General features: G+C 45.7%; 1 protein-coding gene across 1 annotated transcript; it reads left to right on the top strand.

Annotated features, from left to right (window-relative positions):
* Positions 1–6,742: 6,742 nt before the first annotated feature.
* Positions 6,743–22,276, top strand: YY1 (YY1 transcription factor). Its single transcript, XM_010851425.1, has 5 exons — positions 6,743–6,772; positions 7,215–7,444; positions 14,579–14,639; positions 16,327–16,485; positions 17,266–22,276. The coding sequence occupies exons 1-5, from the start codon at positions 6,743–6,745 to the stop codon at positions 17,446–17,448; spliced, it is 663 nt and encodes a 220-aa protein (XP_010849727.1). The 3' UTR covers positions 17,449–22,276.
* Positions 22,277–23,875: the final 1,599 nt, after the last annotated feature.

Below are 23,875 nucleotides of genomic sequence, written 5' to 3'. Positions count from 1 at the left end.
AAAGCATGGACGTTAATCAGTTCTAGGTTGACATCCTGGATCTGTCACTTAACTGTGCTTTGAATACATTGCTTTCCATTTCTTTTTTTTTTCCCCGGCCATGCAGTGCTGCAGCATGTGGGGTCTTTGTCCCCCCACCAGGAATCGAACCTGTGCTCTGGTAGTGGCAGGGCCAGAGTCTTCACCACTGGACCACCAGGGAAGTCCTGCTGCTGCTGCTAAGTCACTTCGGTCGTGTCCGACTCTGTGCGACCCCATAGACGGCAGCCCACCAGGTTCCCCCTGGGATTCTCCAGGCAAGAACACAGGAGTGGGTTGCCATTTCCTTCTCCGATGCATGAAAGTGAAGTCGCTCAGTTGTGTCCGACTCCTAGCGACTCCATGGACCGCAGCCCACCAGGCTCCCCCGTCCCTGGGATTCTCCAGGCGAGAGCACTGGAGCGGGTGCCATCGCCTTCTCCAAGGGAAGTCCTACCACTTCACATTTCTGAGGCTTGATTTCTGTGACCAAAAACAAGAGGTTAATATAAAGGTTTTGTTTGAATTAATGTAACAGTTACTGACATGAAATAGGTACTCAGTAAATGATAACGTCCCTATTTGAGACCTCTGTTAGTGGAGAAATGTGGGAAACAGCCTGTGTCTGAGTTTTGCTTGTTGCTTAGCAATGAATCTCAGTTGTTTAGCTCTGCTCCATTTTGGAGCTTCCCAGGTGGTGCTGGTGGTAGAGAACCTACCTGCCAGTGCAGGAGACATAAGAGACGCAGGTTCGATCCCTGGGTTTGAAAGATCCCCTGAAAGAGGGCATGGCAAACCACTCCAGTATTCTTGCCTGGAGAATTCCCATGGATGGAAGTGCCTGCCAGGCTTCAGTTGATAGGGTCATAAAGAGTCAGACATGACTGAAGCGCCTTAGCGTGACACACATGTACATTTTGGTGAAGTTTGGGTTGGTGGCAGTGGTGAGTAAATAATGGCCAAAAGTTACCTGGAATGGTCAAACCAAAGTTCATGGCCTAAGATGGAAGGTGTGGAGAAACAAAATCCAGCCCAGCTGACCCACAAATAAATAAGTAGAGAAATAGGTAGATATATGAAATGGATGAGAACAGAAAATCAGGATCACAGAAAAAAAGGAAATGTTAGTGTCAACCTTAATGAGCTTCCTTGCAATCAAGATAAAAAGGAAACCATACTGCTGACAGCTGATCCCAAGACAGGATAGACTTCTAGGGGAATCAGGCTTTTCTTAGTGAAGACTGAGTTCTAAAATCAACTGTTTTCTCCATGAAGGGAGCCATGAGTGATGGCAGTGCAGCGATTCCAACTGGTACAGTGTCAGAGTTCACGTAATGTCTTTGAACGGCCAGAAGACTTACATTTAAGCAATGTAATTGAAGGTGATTCTTTACTTGCTTATTCAGCATTCTTTAAAAACGATTGAGCATGAGACCTACTCTTCCCCTTAGGCCCAAGAGGGGGGGCAAAGGGGAATAAAGGTTTGTTTTTTTTGGAATAAAGGTACACACCTCTTTTCCAGACACACTGGTTGCCATTTAACGTGTTACCTTGTTTTAGCAGAAGCCTGGCGTGCTGCAGTCCGTGGGGTCGCGAAGAGTCAGACACAGCTTGGCGACTGAACAACGTAAGATAGGTGGGCTGCCTTTTGATAAATGAAGGAAGCCAGACACGGGGCAGCGGTAGGAATGAGAGGCATCTTAAAGGAAGGAGATCTTGACGTGGGCTTTGGAAAGCCCAGATCGGGCATGAGAGGTGGGCAAGAGAAGAGAGGAAAGTTGTGTTATCAGACATTGAGTAACACTGCGAGCAAAGCAGCTTGGTTGAAGTGTGGAGAGCACGTGAAGCTCCACCTCTGATGCTGTTTTCTGGGCCTGCGGCATGGTTTAGCTCCGTAGGCCTTTTTTTTTGACTAAATGTTTTGAGTCTGTCTCTCTAGGCTGCGAGTGGCTATCGCTTTGGTAACTTAGAAAGTAAAGATGTCTTTAACGTGTGAAAGAAGAGCTGTTTCTGCTGAAATAACACAGTGTGCCACCCTGTTCATGGATGGTATTGGCTAGAGTCTGCTCTTGCACACCTTCCATCTCATGCCATTTAGCTCTGGTCTTGCTGTTGTAGATGGTTTGCCTCTGGCTGGAGTATAAGTGAGTACAAGAGTCATCTAATGCACAGTTTTGTCTGGAAGTTCCCAATACAGCACTTCCCCTACCACCTTACTTTGAATCGGTGACTTGTTTTCTCAGCTGTTGTCCAAACAAGAATACTGAGACTTGGTTTCCATTTTAATTTACAGTGTTGTGTTAGGTTCAGGTGTATAGAAACTAATTTGATGACACTTCTAGTGTGGATTAATCCTGTCTCCTGAAACAATGAGATAATTAACTGGGTGCTGCCTCAAGGAAGACTCCAGGGAAGAATAAATATATACAATTTTTAAAGCAGATTTCGATACTTCACTCCATGAACAGGCTTTGCTTAGATTCATGTTTCAGAGCTGATCAGTTAACATCTTCTTCCGCCTCTATACAGTGAATCTATTTCAGCAGTGATTATGAAATGGAAGGAGTAATCATGGCCACTGCAAACAGTGAAATCGTTTGAATACATACATAACAGTAAAACATGTTTAAATAAAACTGTACAAAAAAACCCTGAGTTAATACTTGTATTTTGGAGTTTTTTTCTTGTTCTTTTTCGTTCCCTTTTACTTACACTTTTTGAAGAGGGAAGGTTACGTACATGTGGTTTGTAAATGCAGCTTTTCTCTTTTGAGAGCATCATAAATTTCTGTTAGGCAAAAGCTTCTGAAGACTTTCTTTGCAAAAATCAGATACAACGGCCAAACCATAGCAAACATTGACATAATGTGATCTCTTGCTGTAATACGTGTCCAGTTCTTGCTGTAAATGAGGCATACGCTGCCTTTGATTTCTTCCGGCAGTAGGTCTAGCGTCTTTGTCGTTTTTCTAGCAGTCTTCTTTGAAATGTGGCTTTCTTCCTGTGTGAATAGTTGATTTTCTTAACTGTTGTTGTTAAATAGTTAACAATTGTCTGTTTTATGGTTTCTGTGCACTGGCCTTCAAGGAGTTCTCTAACTTCTATGAAATACACTGTTAGGGAATTCTCTAACTTCTATGAAATACACTGTTTGTTACGGAATAAGTAAGACATACAAATTTATAAACATTCATTGTGAAATCGTACAGTAACCATAGCGATTATTTAGAACTTAGACCAACAGAAGTTTGTTTTTGTGGAGTTTTTAAAGACCTATTAATAAATGTCATTTTTGGTAGTAAATCCCAGCATTGATTCCTTGATTTCCAATGATTCCAGAAATCATTCCTTGTTTCAAAGAGGAAAATTCCACTATAGTATAATCTCATATTCTGAGTGAAATCCCATCATAAAGACCAGAGATCAGCAGACTTTTTCTGTAAAGGGGTAGATATGTAGTAGTTTAGGTTTTGTAGGTCCAGATGCAGCTGAACAACTCCATGTGTTCATGTAGCCAGGAAAGCAGCATAGACAGTATATTCACAAATGAGCATAGCTGTGTTTACAATAAAACTGTATTTCTAAAATAGATGGTGTATGTGCACAACCTCATTCATAGCAGCATTGTTCACACGAGCCAAGAGGTGGAAACAACGCAAGTGCCCATCAGTAGATGAATGGATAGGCTAAAGGTCATCTTGTGTCGTATAGGAATATTATTCACCTGTGAAAAGGAAGGAAATTTTGGTATTTGCTGCCACACAGTGGACCTTGAAAACATGCTTAGTGAGGCAAGCCAGGTATAGATAGACAAAGAATATATGATTCCACTTACAAAAGTTATCTGGAGTAGGCAAATTCATGAAATCAGAAAGTAGACTAGAGGTTACCACTGACTGAGGGGAAGAGGGGTTGTTGTTTAATGAGTAGCAAGTGTCTGTTGGGGATGATGAAGTTTTGGAAATAGATGGTAATAGTTATACATGGACTTCCTGGTGGCTCAGATGGTAAAGAATCTGCCTGCAATGCAGGAGACTCGGATTTGATCCCTGGGTTGGGAAGATGCCCTGGAGATACAGTGCAACCCACTCCAGTATTCTTACCTGGAGAATTCCATGGACAGAGGAGCCGGCGGGCTGCAGTCCATGGGGTCACAAAGAGTCAGACGTGACTGAGTGGCTAAAGTTCAAGCTCAGTGGTTACACAACATTATGAATATACTTGACGCTGCTCAGTTGTGAAGTTACGGATGATTCAAAATGATAAGTAATGTGTTTTACCAAACTAGACATAAAAGTCTTGTCAGCCTCTACTTTAGGTTTATTTTATGCATATTTTGTATTCTGATTCTTAATTATCTGTTCTCTGGGTGCCCTATGTTGACTGTTGGAACCGATAACTGCTCTGATCTAATATTTCCTCACTGGACTTCAGTGTCACCCCAGAATTCATGTGTTGAAGCCCCAGTCCCTGATACAGTGTTATTAGGAGTTGAGGCCTTTAGAAAGTTACTAGGTTTGAGAGTGAAGCCTTCATTGAATGGGTTAGTGCTCTTTCAAGAAGAGACAGAAGTTACGTAATGGAATGAGACGTGTATGTGAAGATACAACAAGGAGACATCTGGTGGTGAACGACGAAGATGGGACTGAATGAGCTGGCACCTTGACCTCCAGGAATGTGAGGAGCCCGTGTCTTTTTAAGCAGCCCAGTCTGGAGCGTTCCTGAAACCTTTCTTTATTGTTCATGGCTGCATTGGGCCTTAGTTGCAGCCCATGGGGCCTCTGGTTGTAACGCGTGGCCTCTCTAGTTACGGTACATGGACTTGCGCAGTTGCGGCGAGGGCTTAGCTGCCCCATGGCCTGTGGGATCTTAGCTCTCCGACCAGGGGTTGAACTCGTGTCCCCTGCATTGCCAGTTAGATTCTCAACCAGTGGACCACCAGAAAAGTCCCTAGAGTATTTTTGTTACAGCAGCCTAAACTGAGACAACTACCCTCACCAGAATACGAATCCCATGAGGGCAGAGACCTGGCTTTGTTTGTGCTGCCGAGAACAGTGCCAGGACTGTTCATATGTGTTGCACTAACACAAGGAATGCTTGAGCTTGTGATTCTATTACGCCAAGCATCCAGCCGTCGTTCTGCCCCGGCACTCTTCCATAATCCTTATCAGTGGCTCTCTCAGAGCAGCAGTGATTCTCAACCTTGTCATCTTTCTTGTATGAAAAAGATACAAACAAGAGTGTTTCTTCATGAGAAGAAAAATAGCTTCAGTGGGAGGGGGGGAAGTAGCCTCTCTACACACCAGTTCATTCTGGTACCAGTAGAAGGTTGATGTCCCAGTATCTGTGCCTCAGTTGGAGAGATGAGGGTATAGGAATTACCACAGCCCTGAGGAGAGAAATGAAAGAATCTGGTTGGTGTGGAGTCCCAGCTTTGTAGCTGGTGATCGGTAACTACATTTCCTGCCCTTAATACAGCCAGCTGCTTTTTCTTAGGCCTCTTCCTATGTAATGGGGCAACCCAGGATACACGGTCTGGTTCTTTCTCGTTCCAAACAAGAGGTGGCCGAGTTTAACAGCTCAGCGCTGGGATCTTAGGCTTCGTGAGTTCAGCCTGTCACTTAGTGGCTGGTTAACCCTGAGCAAGTCACCTAGCTCTCTGTGCCTCAGGTCTCTCTTCTGTAAAATGAACTTGCTAATTTGCCCACTACATAGGGTAATATATGCAGTGATTAAAATCGTGCTTTCTTGTAAACATTCAATAAAATGTCAGCTGCTGTGATGTTCTGTGGTTCCTTGTAATGACTTTGTAACGTTCCTTGTAACGTAAGGGAGAACCACTCAGAGTTTGAAACTGTTGTCTCCTGTGTTTTTCGTTGTGAAACAGTTCCATGGAGAAGCACGAGCTCTCAGTGGGCGCTGAGAGTTGGACACTTTCTCTGCTTTAGTCACCAAAGTAGGAGGAGGCTGGGATTTTGCCCTCCGGGTGCTTCACTCTAATTTGAGAGACAAGGCCAACAAAAGTTCAAAACAGCATGATTTAGAGTTTGTCAGTGTTACTATTCATAAATAATCCAGGAGTTCAAGGTGAGAATCTTGAGGCTGGAGTGATAGAATCAACCGGCCCTGAGAGAATTTGACCCAAGGAGGAATAAAAGACTAGATGCGGTAAAGTGGGATCAGACAGCAGAGGACCTGGACTGATAAACAGGACTTGGTGTTTGGAATCTAGGAGACTGATGGTGGGAGTCAGTCTTCCTTTTTTTTTTTTTTTTTTAACCTGTTGGATGCGGTGGTGGTAAGATGCATGAGTGGAGTTACGCTATATTCTTTGAACACATTTGAGAACCAGCATTCCCTGGTGGCTCAGGCAGCAAGGAATCTGCCTGCAGTGTGGGAGACCTGGGTTTGATCCCTGGGTTGGGCAGATCCTCTGGAGAAGGGAATAGCAACCATTCCAGTATTCTTGCCTGGAGAATCCCACGGACAGAGGAGCTTGGCGGGCTACAGTCCGTAGGGTCACAAAGAGTCAGACACGACTGAAGCGACTTAGCACACATGCAAACCTACATGCAGGCTCTGAGCCAGGCTCTGAAGGCTATATGGGGGTCGAAACTGACAAGTATCCCTGTCCTCATAGAGTTTACAGTCTAGTGGAAGTGGGTGACAAAAATCACACAGCTGTGATTGCACGTCGTAGGCAATAAAAATTGCACGGGCAAAGGCCATGAGGTGGGTGGGCCAAGGTGCATTTGAGGTAAAGGCCAGTGTAGCTGGAGTGAAGGATGTGGAGCTGGAGAGGTAGGCAAGAGGCTCGCTAAGAGGGGAAGGCTAGAAAATCAAATTTGAGTCAGCCATGCAGAATTGGTGGTTAACAGGAAGCGTGTGGTGGACAGAAAGCAGAACTCTGAGAAGAGGGAGGAGGAAAACAGGGAAGCGGAAAGTAAGCCAGCTAGAGACGTGGGCATAGAAGGAGAGAGGTGGGTGCTGAGGATTTAAATAATAATGGCCAGCTCTTCCCGCCAGGCTCAGAAGGAACACAGGGAAGAGTTGTTGACTTTGGCCTTGAGATTTTTGGTGACCTTCAGGCTGAAACAGAATTTTAAGAGATTGAGGGGAAAGACTGGCTTGAGTGGTTAAGAGATAGTGGCTGTAAATCACCCCATTTAAGAAGCTGCTAATGAAAGCACTTTTTATAGTTTTTAAAATGTGTTTGCTCACATAACTTCTTTACTCAGCTAAGACAGTCCATCTTATGTTTTTCAGATGAAAAAAAAGATATCGACCATGAGACGGTGGTTGAAGAACAGATCATTGGAGAGAACTCACCTCCTGATTATTCAGAATATATGACAGGAAAGAAACTTCCTCCTGGAGGGATACCTGGCATTGACCTCTCAGATCCCAAACAACTAGCAGAATTTGCTAGGTAAGTTACCCTTCCTTATGGTTAGAGAAAGTGCTTGAGTGTTGCCAGCTGTGATTTTTGGTGCCTAAATAACAATAGTGGTTTGTTCTTGCTGCCGGGAAGCTTCTGAAAACAAAAGCGGTTGGCTTTTATTTTCAGTGGTGACTGTGCTTTTAAGTGGCACCGTTTCAGATTTGAATGAGAGGAAGCAAATACATACTTTTAAATTCTGTAATTGATGTTGCTTGTGAATAAACACAGTTGCACGTTTTAATATTTTGTTTGGAAATGGATGTCTTTACACTACTTCCTGGCTGTTTTGTCTACATTTTAAATTTGCGGGTATTGTCCTGGTCTGAAGCTGCTGGAGCCCTGAGTCTATACTGGGTTTGTGCAACTGACCAGTAGGAAGGACTTCATCCGCTCCAGTTTCAATGTGTCATCAGTTAGGCTACTGGTGTTTTGTTGATTTTTAGCTGGCATGACAGGAAGGGATCACAGATTTAGGTCTAGGACCCTGTGCTCAACTGTCCAAGGTAAGAAGCAGGCAGGCAGGTGTGAACCCAATGACTGTTTAATTGTTTTGACTGAAACCAGCTGGGTCCTTAGAGAAACCTTGGTCCCCTTTTACATTATTTTCTAGTGCTGCTTGGAAGTTTTTATAAGGACAGGAGAGAACCCGCAGAGATGTAAAATTTTAAATAAACTGATAAAATCTGGAGCAGGTGGTCTCCTTTTACGTACTTGAGGTTGGATGGAGCCTGAAACAGCCCAGAAGATTGAGGCAAGGACAGGATTGTAGAGTGAGAAAGAAGTCTGTGCACGCCTGTTCTAACAGAGTGAACACTTCTTCCGTCTCCTCTTCTGGAGAGCAGAGTAGAGAAAAGCTGGAGACCCTGGGGTGTCCTGGTTTCTCCCTGCCTGCCAGAGACAAGGTGGGTGGCCTCCAGCCATTTGAAACCTCGTTTCTCCACGTGTCATGTGGGTATAAGAATCCTATCATGCTTCGATAAAAGAGTCTGTACCCTTTTCTCCTTCCCAGTGAAACGGTAGTGGTAGGGAATATAAAAATTAATGTATTTCTGATTTATCACGGCTTTAAAAAAGGTAAATCCCTATCCTCTTGTTATTGACATCATGTTCCAGCTCTTACTGCTATTCATATTTTAAATATAGGTATGTGAATTAGATAACTAAGTGCCCTGCTGTGCCCCCACCCCACCCCAAAGTACAACTGAAAATGGAATCTGTAGGATACGTAATCAGCAGTGAGGCCAAGAGTTTTTGGGCAGATTGAGCCAAATATCATGCCTGTGTTTAACATTGTCACAGAGTTGCTAAAGTTTGTTGTAACTTTCTTACGGTACTCAGATTTGTTGAGGGCATGGGCTGCTGTCCCAGTGATAAACACGTGGAACACGGAGTCAAGGAGAGCTCTGGGGAGGGGAGCATTTGATTTGGGCCTTGAGGGACAAAGGAATTCTGATAGGTGGGCGGCTGTCTGCGTGGCCTCCATGCCGGGACAGGCTGCGCACAGCGCACGCTCAGTATCCAGTACCTGTTCAGAAAGCAGAAAAGCCGAGCTTCGCTGTGAGTTAGGGTGCTTATAGGGAAGTGTTACGGTCCATGACGTAGCAAAGAGTCCGGGACGACGGAGCGACTGAACAAAACCGAGAAATGATTGCGTTTAGGTGAATGTAAACCAGATTACTGGAGTCTGAAAAGTGGGCCAAGACGCGTGCTTCCTTGTATGTAGCAGCCACCTGGTGAAGGGTTTGAGCAGCAGAGAAAGGGGGCTTTGTGATCAGAGATACTTTTCAGCTGTATCCAGGCTGGATGGGTGTAGGTACAGCCAGAAAGTGGGAGAAGAGCTTGCAAAGGCCTGAGCTAGAGGTCAAGACTGTACGTGTGAAGAAATGTGCTGAGTTGGCAGGGCATGGTGGAAGATTGAGAAGCAGCTTGACTGTCTTGGGGAGGGGGCAAAAGAGGCATCAAAATGCACATTTTGATGTGCATTTTTTTTTTTTTAATGCACATTAAAAAGCTTTGCTCCTTAGGTGATACGAAAGTGGGAGAGGGTGCTGGTCTGCATTTCAGGGCAGGCGGAGTCTGGTTTAGTATCCTGAAGAAAAGAAAGCACAGCATTGCAAGAGCTGGTGGAGATCCAGATGGGCCAAGAGGGAAGAGTAAATATTCCTCTAAATTATATATTATGAAGTGGCTTTGGTGGAGGAGCAGAGGACTGAGGCAAGCTTTTCAGAGAGGTGGGGACTTTTGGGCAGTGAGCAGTAGAAGTAATTAGGTGTTGACCTTTTGCGTGTTCCTGTTGCTGGAGAACTGGGACAGCTGATCTTAAAGCTTGTCCTCAGCCCTCTGAAAGAAACTCCAGGATGTTTCGTCTCTGAGCTCAGGAGGCACCCATGAGGCCTTTCCACCCTGCGTCAGGCTGCCTTGGACCCTACTCCTTAGGAAGAGGCCACCCACAGGGACAGGGACCCAGGGTCACCCAGGTATCAGTCTGTTTGGGACATTTTGAAAACTGAGGATGAGCCTGAAGGCTTCCAGGGAGAAAAGATAGGTCACCTACAAAAGAATGATAATTATACCCGAATGAGAATTTTCTTCAACAGCAATAGATAATTAGAAGACAGAGGAGCAGTGTTCTGAAATTTCTGAGGAAAATTACTATAACATAGGATTCTTGATCCAGCAAAGCTATCTGTCCAACACAAGGGCAAAACAATGACAATTTCTGATGCCTAAAGGATTCGTTTTATGTTGCATGCAGCCCTTCTGGAGAGGTTACTTAGGGGTGTGCTCTGGTGAAATGAGGATGAGTATCAGGGAAGACTTCCTAAAGGAAACCAAGAAGACAGCCATGTAGCAGACTAGAAAACTCGTTCAATTTAGAATAGAAAGTCAGTGGGTTGTAAGCGTTTCTTTACGAAAGTCCATTTCATTTAGCAGTAGATAGAATGATCAAGAGGGTAGAAGATGGTGGTGGTATGAGAAAGAGTTTTCTAAAGAAGAAAAGATAATCAGAAACGTCCTGACAAGGGTGGCAGGGTTACGAAAACCACGGCCTAAAAATGGAACGTTATCTTGACGTTGTTTAGAGAGAGAAAACTCCTTTGACTTGACTAAGAAAACTCGCTCTTTGGTACTGAAGCTGCTGTATTGGCCTTAGAGCGCAGGAAGTGTGATCCTTACACACAGATTCGTTAGTAAGCAGTACTTATGCAATTGTCTGAATGTGGTGTGTATTTCTTTTCTGTTATTATCAGCCATTAAAGATTTCATTTTGTGTATGGAATAGAATGAAATCTTGCTCCTCTTGACAACATATGCAAAGTAAAAGCGTAGGATTGGGGTGCTGTGCAGTTGGGCTCATCCTCACCTCCATTTTCCATAGTATCTCTGGGCTCTTGAAAAGATGATGTAAAAGGAAGTGGCTAGTTGGGCAGTGGTGGTGAGGAAGAGCTGAGCTGGGGTGCCCTGTTTCTGTTCAGTCTTCACATTTTGAGAAGAGGCCCCAGCATTGGTGACTGGGACAGAGAAGCACCAAATTTCACACTTGATGGGGACCAGAGCTCATCTTCTTGGTTGATAAAGATGCACAGAACTTGTTCTGCTGGCCTCCTTTTTCCACCCACCACCACCATGGGGCTCAGTTCTTGGCTTAAGGAGGCATGTGAGCTGCTTTTCCCTCTTCTCCATATACTGGGGTGATGGGCTTCTGGACTGAACTTGGAACTGACAGAGAACGCTCAGGCTCCAGCTGCGCTGAGCCCAGACTGCTTAGGAAGCAACTTAGTGTGCGTGGACAGCCATAAGACACAATTACTTAAAGTCATGGTATTGGGGAGGTGGGACTGGTGGTTTTGTTCTTTCTCGAAATGTCCTTTTAGTAAACAAATAGTTCAAAAATTGGATAGTGGGTGGGACCGACCTGGAGAATCGTTTCCTGGTTAAATTTGTGCATTTTTCATTACCCTTAGCCCTTAGGAAACCTTCTGTCCAGGAAGATCAGAATAACCAATAGTCCTGAGTTGGTGGGGGTTTTTGTTGTTGTTTACTACCCCCCTCCCCTGAGGTTTTGTCACTGAATTAATACAAAGATGTGATGGTGGAGCTGAAAATGCCTTGAAACTCTTTAATACCTCATGAATGAATGTACATTGCCCACGAGAGAATTGGCTTATAAAACTTTGGGTTTTAAGCCATTTGTCTCAGTTGACACAGAGCTGAGTTGTGCTTGTGAGTGGTAGCTCTGTTACATAGGGCCCACAGTCCCGTCAGCACAGGTGGTTCCGGTCCGAAGAATCACTTCTTGAGGAATCTCTCCCCTTAGCTTCTAGGATATCTGCATGTTAACTAAGGTGGAACTTGTGGTTTACCTAACACCCTGCTGAAAATTGTCCAGGAGTTTCCTGCAGTTTGTGGTCCTGGTATCCAACCTTTACTGTGCACACAGGATGACATCGTGTGAGATCAGCAGGGACGTCATAGACGTCACAGAGAAAACTACTAAAACTAGAGTTTTAATTGAACAGGAACCTTGCTGGCTCCCTGGCTTGTCCATAAATTTCAAATACATGGAGGGGGCCTTTCCGCTTTACCTTTGCTATCGTTTCTCAGTCTCACAGTTCTTTAGTTGACGATGGTGGTTTGGAGGCCCCGGTACCTTCTGGGTTGTTGAATACAACAGTGACCTTTTTTTTTTAAAGCAATAAACTCATTTTTGGCTAAGCCCATTTAGCACAGGCTGGCAGTAATAATAGCCATTGTTTCTCAAAAGCTTAACATAGCATCTCTTTTTTAACCTTCACAGCTCTGATCAGGTAGCATTTCACCTTTTTACAGAATAAGAAACTGAGGCTGGGGAGTTAAGTGATTTGCTCAAGGTCTTGCGGCACCAGTCACACACCCCATCCTGTCTCGCTCATGACGCCTCTGCTGCTGTCACGCCTCCAGGTCCAAGTCAGCTGAGGGGAAGCCCAGGTCTCAGTGATTTCCGGCTCATTTGGGCCGGTCAAGAAGATCCTCTTAAGTAGAAGTCTTGTAGTCTTGTAAGAAAATTCATCTTTTAGGATTTATTTTGTAGGTTTATGTACCTATTGTTGCCACAGAAATTTTAGTCTTTACTCACAAAAACAGAACACTTTCATTCTAAGCATACTTGTTTGGAGAATGACCTTTTCAGTGTTCGCATTCGAATATAATGTAAAAGGTACCAGAATATACTGCCTCATTTGCCTCTCTGTAGTGACGAAGAGTGACTTGCCAACAAGCTTAAGAGTGGCTGCAATTACATACCTTCACTTCCTCCTTGAGTCCAAGGGTGTTTGCCCAGATACATTTAACACTCATTCTAAAGTTAATTATATTGCTAAATACTAGCATACGTTTTGAAAATGACATTTTAAAAAAATGCCACTTAATAACATTAAAAAAAATCAAGAGTTGGGTGAGTGGTAAATCGAGAGTTCTCTACTGTTAGGTATATTTGAAAATTTCCATAATAAGAATTCCTAGGAATTAAAAATTTTTGTGGAGTCAGGGACCTGCTGAGGTAACTGGGCGACACCTTCTACCTACTGATGCAGGCATTTCGCTACCACTGTCCCCATGTTCATACCCACAAAGTCAGTGTTTTATTTTTGAGATAATTTGCATACAGTAAAATTCACCCTCTCTTAGGTTAGTACCATTCTGTGAATTTGGACAAAGACAATCATGTATTTACCATCACAGCCAAGACAGCATTTGAGTGGAATCTTTGAAGAGGAAACACCTTAGTTGGGAAGGTTGAAGCTTGGTTCTTGATGTACCCTTTTTGTTGTTATAACCTCCAGGTGGCGCAGTGGCACCAGTTTTGCCCTACCTAGCTCTGTGAACTCAGAACCAGACTCCAAGACTTAATAGTATTTAAGATAACAAAGGCTAGTTCAGACCCTGTAAACAACAGGCACTTAGAAAATGTTTGCTGACTGATGTGTAATCTTCCAAGTACAAGAAAGAACAGCTATCTGCAGGGTTGGCCTGGGGAGGATACCAGACTGAAAACCTTCTCTTAGAATTCCAAGTAGGAAATGTGTATTATCTTGAACAGGCTTCTTAGAGATAAGTTACAGCTAGCAGATAAAATTGTTTCACCTATGCTCATCCAGGGCATGGCAAGTTTCTTGAGATGATTGCTGAAGTTCAGATTTGACGGAGGAAAGGAGTATCTGAGCTCAGATAAAGAGTGAAGAGGGGCGGTATTGTTAGGGCCTTTGCTAACTTAAAGATGGCCGCGGCAGTCTTTGACAGTCCTGCGTCCTGGAGGAGTGCCGGTCAGCCGCACACTCTGGAGGACGGCAGCGTAGTTGCTCACTGAACGTTCATCCTCATGTAGGAGTTCATCCTCGTTTAGTTGCTCACTGAATGTTCACCCTCATATAGTTTTTCTAGAAGCTCTTGTTTCCTCACCCCTTTACCACACACAGATCTGTAGGCAGTTTTGGAGAGAAAATTTTGACAAAAGACCAAAGGTTGGTTCAGTGAAAATAGCAGGTAGGTAAGTTACCGAGTAAGCTCTGAGTAGTCACTCCATGGAAGGCTCTCCTGGACTGCCCAGGTGCTTGAGACTGTATCTCCCTCCCACCACCACCACCACCACTAATAGTATAATAAAAACTAAGCAGTGTGGAAAAAGGTATATATAGATAGATAATTCTCTGTTTAAAAGGACTTTTCTGTAACCCTTTAAAAATGGTCTATTACAGATAATTTCTGCCATCATAAGATGGACACCCCCCTTTAAGACCTCCCATATCTTACTTGTAAAGAGTTGGGAAGAAGGAGCAGATAGTAAAATCACACAGACCCAGTGCTGCCCTAAAGATGCACCGGCTTGTTAGCGTTGAGACCGCAGGCAGCGCCTCCCCTGTGCTTGTGCTTAAGCGTCCTTACCTGCAGGCGGGAGAGTGCTTCAGTCCCAGGGCCTCCGTGAACGTGCGTTTTCTCCTCCCTTCCCCTCACGGCAGCATGTTGTAATCTTAGTTTTTGTACTTACAGAGAAAGCGTTTTAGGGACTATATGATTTTTGCCAGATGAATCTACCCATTCCTACAAATCTTTCTCTCTCTCTCTTTTTTTCCCCCCTTTGGTAAGAATGAAGCCAAGAAAAATTAAAGAAGATGATGCTCCAAGAACAATAGCTTGCCCTCATAAAGTAAGTAATGCTAGGGGAGAGTGTTCGTTTCTGTGAAAGCAGTTGTAGAGAGTTACAAGAAATCTCACTTTTATTTCCATCTTCGTAATTGAGACTCACTGAGGAACTAGAATCTGGGTTCTAACTTCAAGAGACTGTATTTTGTGATGAAAGGTTCGTTGTTCCTTAAAGGCCACTTAAATTCACACACTCTTAAATGGGATTCCTGCAGGGCACCAGTGTTTTTATTGTCACTATATACTGAATATACTCTTAGGATTTTATTTCTTATTTTTTTCTTCTTCTTTTTGAGTTGTTAAACAAGTCTAATCTTAAGACATTGGGTTGTGTCTCACCCCTGGACCTTTATAGGACTGTGGGCTCCTTATGGAAATTTGATTTTGCATAGTGCTAGAGTAAGCCTATTAAGACTTCATCATTTCCTCCACAATTTTCTTTAATTTACCTGTTAGCTGTTTGTTGCTAGGGGGGAACTTAATTGTTTTCAAATGTAGTTACTATTATTAGTTTCTAATGATAGCCTAAAAAGTACTTTGAGATACGGCCTGGGTCTGTTTAAAACTTAAATGGAGGTAAAACTAAAAAGTATCACATAGGAGGCGCAGAAAAACGGTGAGAGGTTTGGAATGGAGTAAATTTTTAAAAAACAACAGCAACTGAAGGATAGATTTAGTTTCACCATCTCACCTCTGATGACTGTGCTCCCACAAATTTATTTTTGTCTTTTTAAAAAAATGTTGTTAATGTGGAAATTTTGAAACGTAAAGGCGTTTCTGTTGAAACCAAATACCAATACGCATTTGAAAACAGTTTTGTCTTAAGTGCTCATCGTCTCTCTACCTTCTTTGTGTATTTCTTTCCCAGTTAGATTTTTCTTAAAATTCTGTTTTCTGAGTGGAAGCTCAGCCTAGGGATCTCGGTGGAAGCTGGCTCCCGCCCACACGCCCCTTGCCTGTGACGCTGTGCGGTGCTGGCTCATGCTGTCCTCTGTCCTGCTGTCTGATCATTTCCCCACTCGCTCCATTGTTGGGCAACAGCTGCAGAAGAAGCTGCGTTAGGCCATCTCCCCAGCCTGCACACCGCCCCGCCCTCCCTGCTGTCAGTTTCCCTGCTGCTCTTCCTGGTGTCTCACAAAATACATCTCTTCTGTAGTTGCATTCCTTGGAGACCCTCTGGCTTCTTTCTCTGTCAAGAAGGGGAGAGAGGCAGAGAGAGAGGAGAGGGCAGTAGGTGATGGAGAGGGACAGCCCACTGCTGCAGCGCAGAGTACGGCCCCAGGTGGCGGTGGACTGCCGTCACTTTGGCTCCGTTTCTCCCAGGGCTGCTGCTCTTCATCTGGGGGTGCGGCCGGGAGAGGCGGCCGTGGGGCATGGAGCCGGCGTCGGCTGATCCTCCCAGCCTGGCTCCTGCTAGTAGCGTGACCTTGGGCAAGTCTACTTAAAGACATCTCTGAGCCTCAGTTTCCTCACTGTAAAACAGAAGTTAACATTACATGATAAGGCCTTTGTCAGCTGAGGTTTTTTTGGTTTTGTCTTAAATAATTTAGTTATTTCTGCTGTGATATGAAGCGACATTTAAGTGGGGAGGGTGGGGGTTTGTTGTACTGTGTAAGTGAAGGCTGTTAAGCGGAAGAATCACGGGTAACAGTTTGCAGTGTGAACCACTAAGCTTCTCTCTCTGTTCAAAGGGCTGCACAAAGATGTTCAGGGATAACTCTGCCATGAGAAAACATCTGCACACCCACGGCCCCAGAGTCCACGTCTGTGCAGAGTGTGGCAAAGCTTTTGTTGAGAGCTCCAAGCTAAAACGACACCAACTGGTCCATACTGGAGAGAAGCCCTTTCAGGTAGAGCCCGTTCCCTCTGCCCTCCGCGCTCCCCGCAGGTGTGAGCATGGCGGCTGCCCAGAGAGTCCACTGCAGGGTTCCGCCATGGGGCCCCCGGGACTCAGGCAGAGCTGCCCTGGCTCTCAGCTCCGCCGCTCGTATCTGTGTGGCACCAGAGACAGGATATGGCAAGTGCTTCTGGGCTGGACTTCATGTCTGGAGAAACACAGGATTGCTCAAGAGCGAGCCCGAAACAGCACTTCCTGTGTGTTGGGATTAAAGCAGTTTGCTTGGTGTGATTAATATATTTTTTGTAGAATATTGACAGGGAGCTTCTAAAATTTTAATCCAGGAGAATAACTTCTAAAGTAGTTTTCTGCCTTTTTAGAAGCCCATGAACAAGTGAATGGGTTAGCAATGCCACTAAATCTGGCATGGTTCTTTTTGTTTTAATACTTGATATCAGAAACCTTCTAACCATTTGTCTCTTATGTTTTTTGAAATATTTACAGAAGTGTTAGGACCCTCATGTAAGATTTAGGAAGATTTCTTGCTAATGTTTCTCTTACGTTGTATTTAAACAATTCATGAGGGCTATCCACGGGTCGTCCTAGGAGCTGTCCTGGCAGCATTAGAGCTCCCTGCCCCTATTTCTAGAATGTGTCTAGAAAGCTCTCCACCCCCCCAGGGCAGGGCAGAAGGGAGTGAGGCAGAAGCAGCAGGCACCTCCCCACAGCCTTGAGCTGCCCCCTTCCTGGCCCCGTGAGTCTGAGCGGGTAATTTCTGGTTTTTCCTTGACAGTGCACGTTCGAAGGCTGCGGGAAACGCTTTTCACTGGACTTCAATTTGCGCACACATGTGCGAATCCACACCGGAGACAGGCCCTATGTGTGCCCCTTCGACGGTTGTAATAAGAAGTTTGCTCAGTCAACTAACCTGAAATCTCACATCTTAACACACGCTAAGGCCAAAAACAACCAGTGAGAAGAAGAGAGAAGACCCTCCTCAGCCTCGGGAAGCATCTTCCAGGAGTGTGATTGGGAATAAACACGCCTCTCCTTTGTATATTGTTTCTAGAAAAGAATTTTAAAAATGAATCCTACATACCCAAGGGACATGTTTTGATAAAGTAGTAAAAATTAAAAAAAAAAAAAAAACTTTAATAAGATGACATTGCTAAGATGCTCTATCTTGCTCTGTAATCTCGTTTCAAAACCACGGTGTTTTTGTAAAGTGTGGTCCCAACAGGAGGACGATTCATGAACTTCACATCAAAAGACAATTCTTTATACAACAGTGCTAAAAATGGGACTTCTTTTCACATTCTTATAAATATGAAGCTCACCTGTTGCTTACAATTTTTTTAATTTTGTATTTTCCAAGTGTGCATATTGTACACTTTTTGGGGATATGCTTAGTAATGCTATGTGTGATTTTTCTGGAGGTTGATAACTTTGCTTGCAGTAGATTTTCTTTAAAAGAATGGGCAGTTACATGCATACTTCAAAAGTATTTTTCCTGTACAAAAAAAAAGTTATATAGGTTTTGTTTGCTATCTTAATTTTGGTTGTATTCTTTGATGTTAACACATTTTGTATAATTGTATCGTATAGCTGTATTGAATCATGTAGTATCAAATATTAGATGTGATTTAATAGTGTTAATCAATTTAAACCCATTTTAGTCACTTTTTCTTTTCCGAAAAATACTGCCAGATGCTGATGTTCAGTGTAATTTCTTTGCCTGTTGAGTTACAGAACGTGGTGCTCAGTCGTAGAATGTATTGTACCTTTAACACCTGACGTGTACATCCCGTGTAACAGAAAGGGCAACAATAAAACAGCAATCCTACAGAAAGAATATGGCAGAAAAAGATCTGTAAGCACAGTCTTATTTCCTTTTGTTGTCCAGAATAATTACAGTTCTTGAGCCTCCCAGAAATTGGAAGCTAAATAAAGCAACTCAAGTTTCCTTTATTTTGCACTCAGTTACAGTGACTTGTGATTGAAGCGATGCATGGATATTTTAATACTTCCCACATGTACTGAATTTTGAAAGAGTAGGTAACAGGCACCCCGAGTTAAGGAACTACCTCAGAGTACCCCGCACCGGGCCCGCTGGTAACAGGATTTTGGTTTTAGCTCCCCCAGCGAATGCGTGACTGAAGCGCTTGTGCCCGGCCTGTGTGTGTTTCTCAAGGTAAGGTGTCACCTGGCAGGGGGCGCAAGCAGAGGGGAGACCAGGCAGTTCCACTGCTCAGGCCGCCTTCAGGGCAGCGCCCGCAGGTCCTCACTGGTTTAACAGGAAACGCTAAGGTTATTGGCGGTTTGGCTGGAGAGCCTCGGTCCCTCCATCTAGTGGACTCTGCCAGTGTCAGCACATTGTAGCAGGTGAACGCCAGCAGCTTCCCTCCTTCCGTGCTTCTAAGTGGATAGTGAGTGCAGACTGGCAGGGTGATTCGGTTATCAAGAAAACTGTACTCAGTGAGTACTTGACCTCGTGTTGTGACCTCTTAAATGTACGATTATAATTTCTGGAATTTACTTAGAGTCAAATATCAGACTCGTGAGACTATTTTATAAACTGCCATGATACAGCAAAATCCCATTTATTCAAAATGCAAACATACTGTATGTCTTTGTGCTGTATGCTTGACTCTGCAGAGTAATTGACAGACTAGCTTATACCAGTGATTCAGGTACAAGACGTCCAGGACACCATCAGGTCCAGAACACAGCCCTGTCTCTCACAGCTTCTCCATCGGTCCTGTCCAGGAGGATTGGCGACCTAATGACAGGGACCCTGTGGCCCTCCGGAATTTTGAAGTGCCTTCTGAATCGTAAATGAAAAATTTAACTTGAGACACTTTTTTTTGTTGTTGTTCAGAATCTGTTATCCATTGAGTAGTTTGATGGAACTGAGTTAATCAGAAGACCTCGCTGTTCTCTGGATAAGCCAGGCTTTGCTGTATCTGGCAGTCAGGAGAGAGGTAAGCCTGCGGTGGATGTCCCCTGCGAAGCTGAGCGCCCTAGCGCGAGCCTGTCCTGCTCTGCCTAGACCTGGGGCAGAGGCTTCCACCGCTGCCCGCGACTCGGTGCCCGTGCATCCCTCCCCACCATTGGGTCAGCAGTCCCCCGAGGGGCTGTGTTAGGGGTCACGCCCTCACCCAGCGCTGTGCCACACTGGAGCCTGGCCCTGGCGTCATCCTCAGGACTCCTGCCCAAGGGCCCGCGGCAAGACAAGACTTAGGCCGTGGGGACATCTCCCAGCGGCCCCAAGAGCCATGCCATGACCCTGAGTTGGAGGGAGGTTCTTCTTCCTCTGTGCCTTGACCCCTTGGGGATGCCTTCCGTCATCTCTTCTGTCCCTTTCTGTCTCTGAGTGGAATAGCCATTGCTCCCGTTAACTCTTCTGTGTTTTCACATGTTTTTCTCTCAAGCTGCAGAGTTAATTTCTGAAAGGAATTTCATTGGGCGTTTGAAGCAAGTTTAACGCCCAAGTTCCTCCTTGACATAGCGCTCTGAATTTGCAACAGTAGTGTAGGACACGAGTGACAGCTTATAGAGGTAGTTCTCAGCGGGTATAACGTAACACCCATTCTGCTTGTGGTTAGAATTTATAATTTTGCTAAAGATGTAATCTACTAAACTTTGAAATGGTGTTCTAACAGTCGATTGTCTTGATTAATCTGATTTATAAGTAATATACATATTTTCTTACATCTGAGCTGAAATAAATGCATGTTTCTAGCATATGTAATATAAAAACTTGAGAGGGTAAGTTTACATTTAACAAGATGTTGTTTTCTATTTTTGGATTTCTTATATTATTTTCCCCCCTTTTTTGGTGGTGGGGGTTTAGGGGGAAGCATAGTATTTGTATAAAGAACTGTCACCCCAGAGTGACATCTATTTTCCAAGGTGACCTTGAGCTCGCTGTTGGTTTCATATGGTGTGTGTGCTGTACCTAGATTCAAGGCCTGTGGATTTGAGGGAAATGAAGATTTTTTTTTTTTTTTAATTTGGTTTTCATGTACATTCTTTTAAATGTCAGTTATTTTGTTAAATTTGAGTAAAATGAAAACCATTGCGATACTCTGCTGGACGCCTGCGGGTGTTGGCGAGTTCTAGTTGGTTTCTCCGCAATAGATGAGAGTCCTTCATTCAGCGAGAGGCCGAGGCTGTTGAAGCGCTGTCGGTAGGCTTACTGCCCCACGCACTCCTTAGCCAGACTTACCTACTGTACCTTCAACTTGGGATGTGTGTCTGCGGCACAGGAAGACCTGGCCCTCTCCGGTTTCGAGTTGGAAACCTGGTAGTCCACCCCAGGACAGCTACAGGCAGAGAACGAGGATCGCTTCCTGTATCTTGTTTCCTCTAATTTTGGGGTCAGCATGCTTAGCAAGGCCACGTTATTAGCCCTCTGTTCCATCTTCTTGACATCTGACCACCAGCAGAAACAAGGATCCCAGAGGTCAGAGCAGTGGTGAGAGGTTCCCCAGCGTCCCGCGCGGAGCCCGCAAGGCCTCTGTCCAGTGCACGCGGCCTTCGCCTAGCTTCCCCCCGTGCCTGTCGACGGCAGAGCCCTTTGTCCTGTCTCCCCTTGGCCTCGCTGCCGGTACAGCACCTGTCAGAGCTCAGGACCGCGGGGGTGCGCTCCTTTGACCCCAGGAGGTCACGGAGGAGGCTGGACCCCTGAGCTGTGCTTCCTGGCGGCCGTGGTCACGCGCTCCACGGTCTGCTCTTCGGCTTTCCAGAACGTGCCCGCGGGAACCCCTGTGCCTGCACAGAAGCATTCGACTGCATGGCTGGCTAGGTCTGCACCCCAGCTTCCCGACTTCCTGGGCCATGTGGGCTGTGCTTAGGTTCCTGGGTTGCCTGAAAGCAGTCAGTGCGGGGCCCTTAAGAGCCTTGGCAGCAGGCAGGAGGAGCGGGCCCTTCACGAGTGGGCGTGTCCCGTGGAAGGCCGTGTCCCGGGAGTGCCTTGTCAGAGAGGATGTTTGCTGGAGACTGGGCTAGATGGAGACCTGATGGGAGGGGCGGGCAGCATACCGTGGACACACTTCATCCGCCCCTCCTTCCGGAAACCGGAAGGGAATGTTGAAGGAGAATATGGGCGTTAGGTCAGGAGGCAGATCAAACTCTCCAGACTTGTCGGGCCAGCCCTCATGTCTTTAGCCCACATTCCGGGAGTCTGCAGGGAGGTGAGCGTGGTGGCATCACAACCATCTAAAGCAAGATGATTGGTTTTCCGCAAAATGTCAGGTTTGATCAGATTGATTGCTTTTCATTCATTAAAGACCTTCAGACGCCATAAGAAGGAGCACTGGGATGTCACAGGAAGGGGCCGGCTGCTGTTGGTATCTTCTGTTTGCTGCTCTGTCTGGGAGCTTGCTCACTGTCTGCATGCAGTATGGAGGTGGAAAGGGCATCAGTACCAAACAGCTATTTTCTACAACATCCATAACTGGTATGAGGCTCTGTTATCTACAGATGGTGATGGGTCAAGCTATCTTCATAAAACAATTCTGTTTTTATTCATTTTCCGGTAACTTCTGTGGGCCCTGGCTCAAGGACTTGGCATTGCGTCTCATGTACATCTTTTTCTTAAATGTTGTTTGCCATTTCTGGAATTGTCCTTGGTTTTTCCTTAGCTCATAGGTCATAGATGCAGAAATATTATAGTATTTAAGGCATCCGCATCAAGCATCAGATGGCTTTGCATCCAGAAAAACATTTAATGATAAACTCCTTTTGAAGCACCAAGCATGTGTAACATGGCTCTATAAAATATAATAAACGCATAATGTTAAGCTTTTTAATGCCTGTGGTTCTTGTTTGTTCCTGGATCTCTAAGCCGCCTGTTGCTGAGTTTCATTACACAGTACAAGTGGCTGTAAGCTCCTGTCTTAACCACTGGACCACCAGGGAAGCCCCCTCACCCACTTTTTAGAAAGCACAACCAAATGAAATTTGCATGCAGTTAGACCCATGACCCCTGGTGTTAGTTCTGGAAGCTCCCTGCCAAAAAAAAAGAAAAACCTTATTCCTAACTGGGATAGACTCTAAAGCTTGGTAAACATATACAGAGAGCTACATAGGATTTGGGGGCAGGGGAACAAAATACTCAGCCCTACCCTCGTCCAGCTAGGGTCCTGGTGACTGCTGGACTGCAGATCGGGGTTTATTATTACTCCTTAATTCACATGACTTTGCCTCCTCTTTGGAGAGGGCGAGTCCAGGCCCACATGAGGCCCAGAACTGCTGAGGGAAGGTCTGAGGTCCAGCTGTTTTGAGGAGCAGCCATAGTGAAAGAGTGTGTGCATCTTCAGGTTTGAGGTGGGAAGGACCTGGGGTTGCTGGGGCTTTGGAGTTGCTTCCTGTGGTCCCCCCAGATAATAGACGGGCGTCCCCCCTTTGCTTGGGCCCATACCTCCACCCGGCTGTAATAACACTGAGGGCTGGGCTCAGGACCATACCTGGCACTGTGAACACCTTTTGAGTTAATTCCTCCAGACTGCCCTTGGAGGAATTCCATAGGTCACTCGTGCCAGGGATGAGGGTCATTGGCAATGTCAGTGACTCAGGCTACCTGCCTTCCACTGCACTCTGCTTGCCACAGTTCATCTCCACCTCCCTTTCAAAAGAATCGCTGGTCCCTGTCTGCGGTGGGACGCCACGGCCTCCTGGCTTCCAGCTCATCAGCCTCTCTGGCTCTTAGAGCATGTCCTGGTCTTGGGTCTGGCTCTCACTGCCAGAGGTTTCAGCTCCTAGGTCTGGCCCGGGTCCCTCCTCTCTGGCCTGCCGTCGGCAACTATGCCAGTCTCCGGCGTGGGGGTTGCCACCTCACCAGAAGCTACTGTGACTCCCTGTTCCTACCCAATCCGATAAAATCCTAAGCCCCAGCCTCGACCTACTTTTCCACCCTCTCCTCCCCTCCCTCTTGGAGTTTCTCTTTTCCAAAGCTTCCCTGTCGAACTGGCAGCTTTACTCAGCTGACAGACAGCACCGGTGGTCAGGTGCTGACGGCAGGGCACTAACGGGACTTGAATTACATCTGGTAGAGGAGAGGGCAGGAGAGAGATCTGGGACGTGCTGTGAAAAGAGGAAAGGGCCGGGCGGGAGCGCAGCCTCAGAGCGGCCCCCCGAGGAAGGGCGTGCCACCTGGTCCAACCCCGCCGCTTCCATCACCTCCCGCTCTGCGGGGTAGCGAGCGTCCCAGGAGCTGGTGGCCAGAGCCCGTCTGCAGCTCAGCCCGCTAACTCTCCGCGCCTCCTGGCTCTGCCCTGGTAGAGCTCAGCTCTGGGCCCATATCCCACGCAGGCTTCGCTCAGTTCTGCGTCTCCGCCTGGGAGCATCCCAGCCGTGCGCGGTAGGGGGTAGGAGGCACTGTGCCCTCGTCACTCCAGCGG

Source organism: Bison bison, unplaced genomic scaffold (genome assembly GCF_000754665.1).
Source record: "Bison bison bison isolate TAMUID 2011002044 unplaced genomic scaffold, Bison_UMD1.0 scf7180017864302, whole genome shotgun sequence".
In the NCBI taxonomy this organism is placed as follows: domain Eukaryota; kingdom Metazoa; phylum Chordata; class Mammalia; order Artiodactyla; family Bovidae; genus Bison; species Bison bison.
The sequence above is the reverse complement of the archived record's forward strand: the minus strand, read 5'-3'. Positions and strand labels throughout refer to the sequence as shown.

Coding starts and splice junctions, on each gene's coding strand:
- YY1 (XM_010851425.1), top strand. CDS start 6,743: ATGAGGTGGGTGGGCCAAGGTGCATTTGAG. Junction 6,773..7,214: donor TGGGCCAAGGTGCATTTGAG/GTAAAGGCCAGT, acceptor CACTTTTTATAG/TTTTTAAAATGTGTTTGCTC. Junction 7,445..14,578: donor CAACTAGCAGAATTTGCTAG/GTAAGTTACCCT, acceptor CCCTTTGGTAAG/AATGAAGCCAAGAAAAATTA.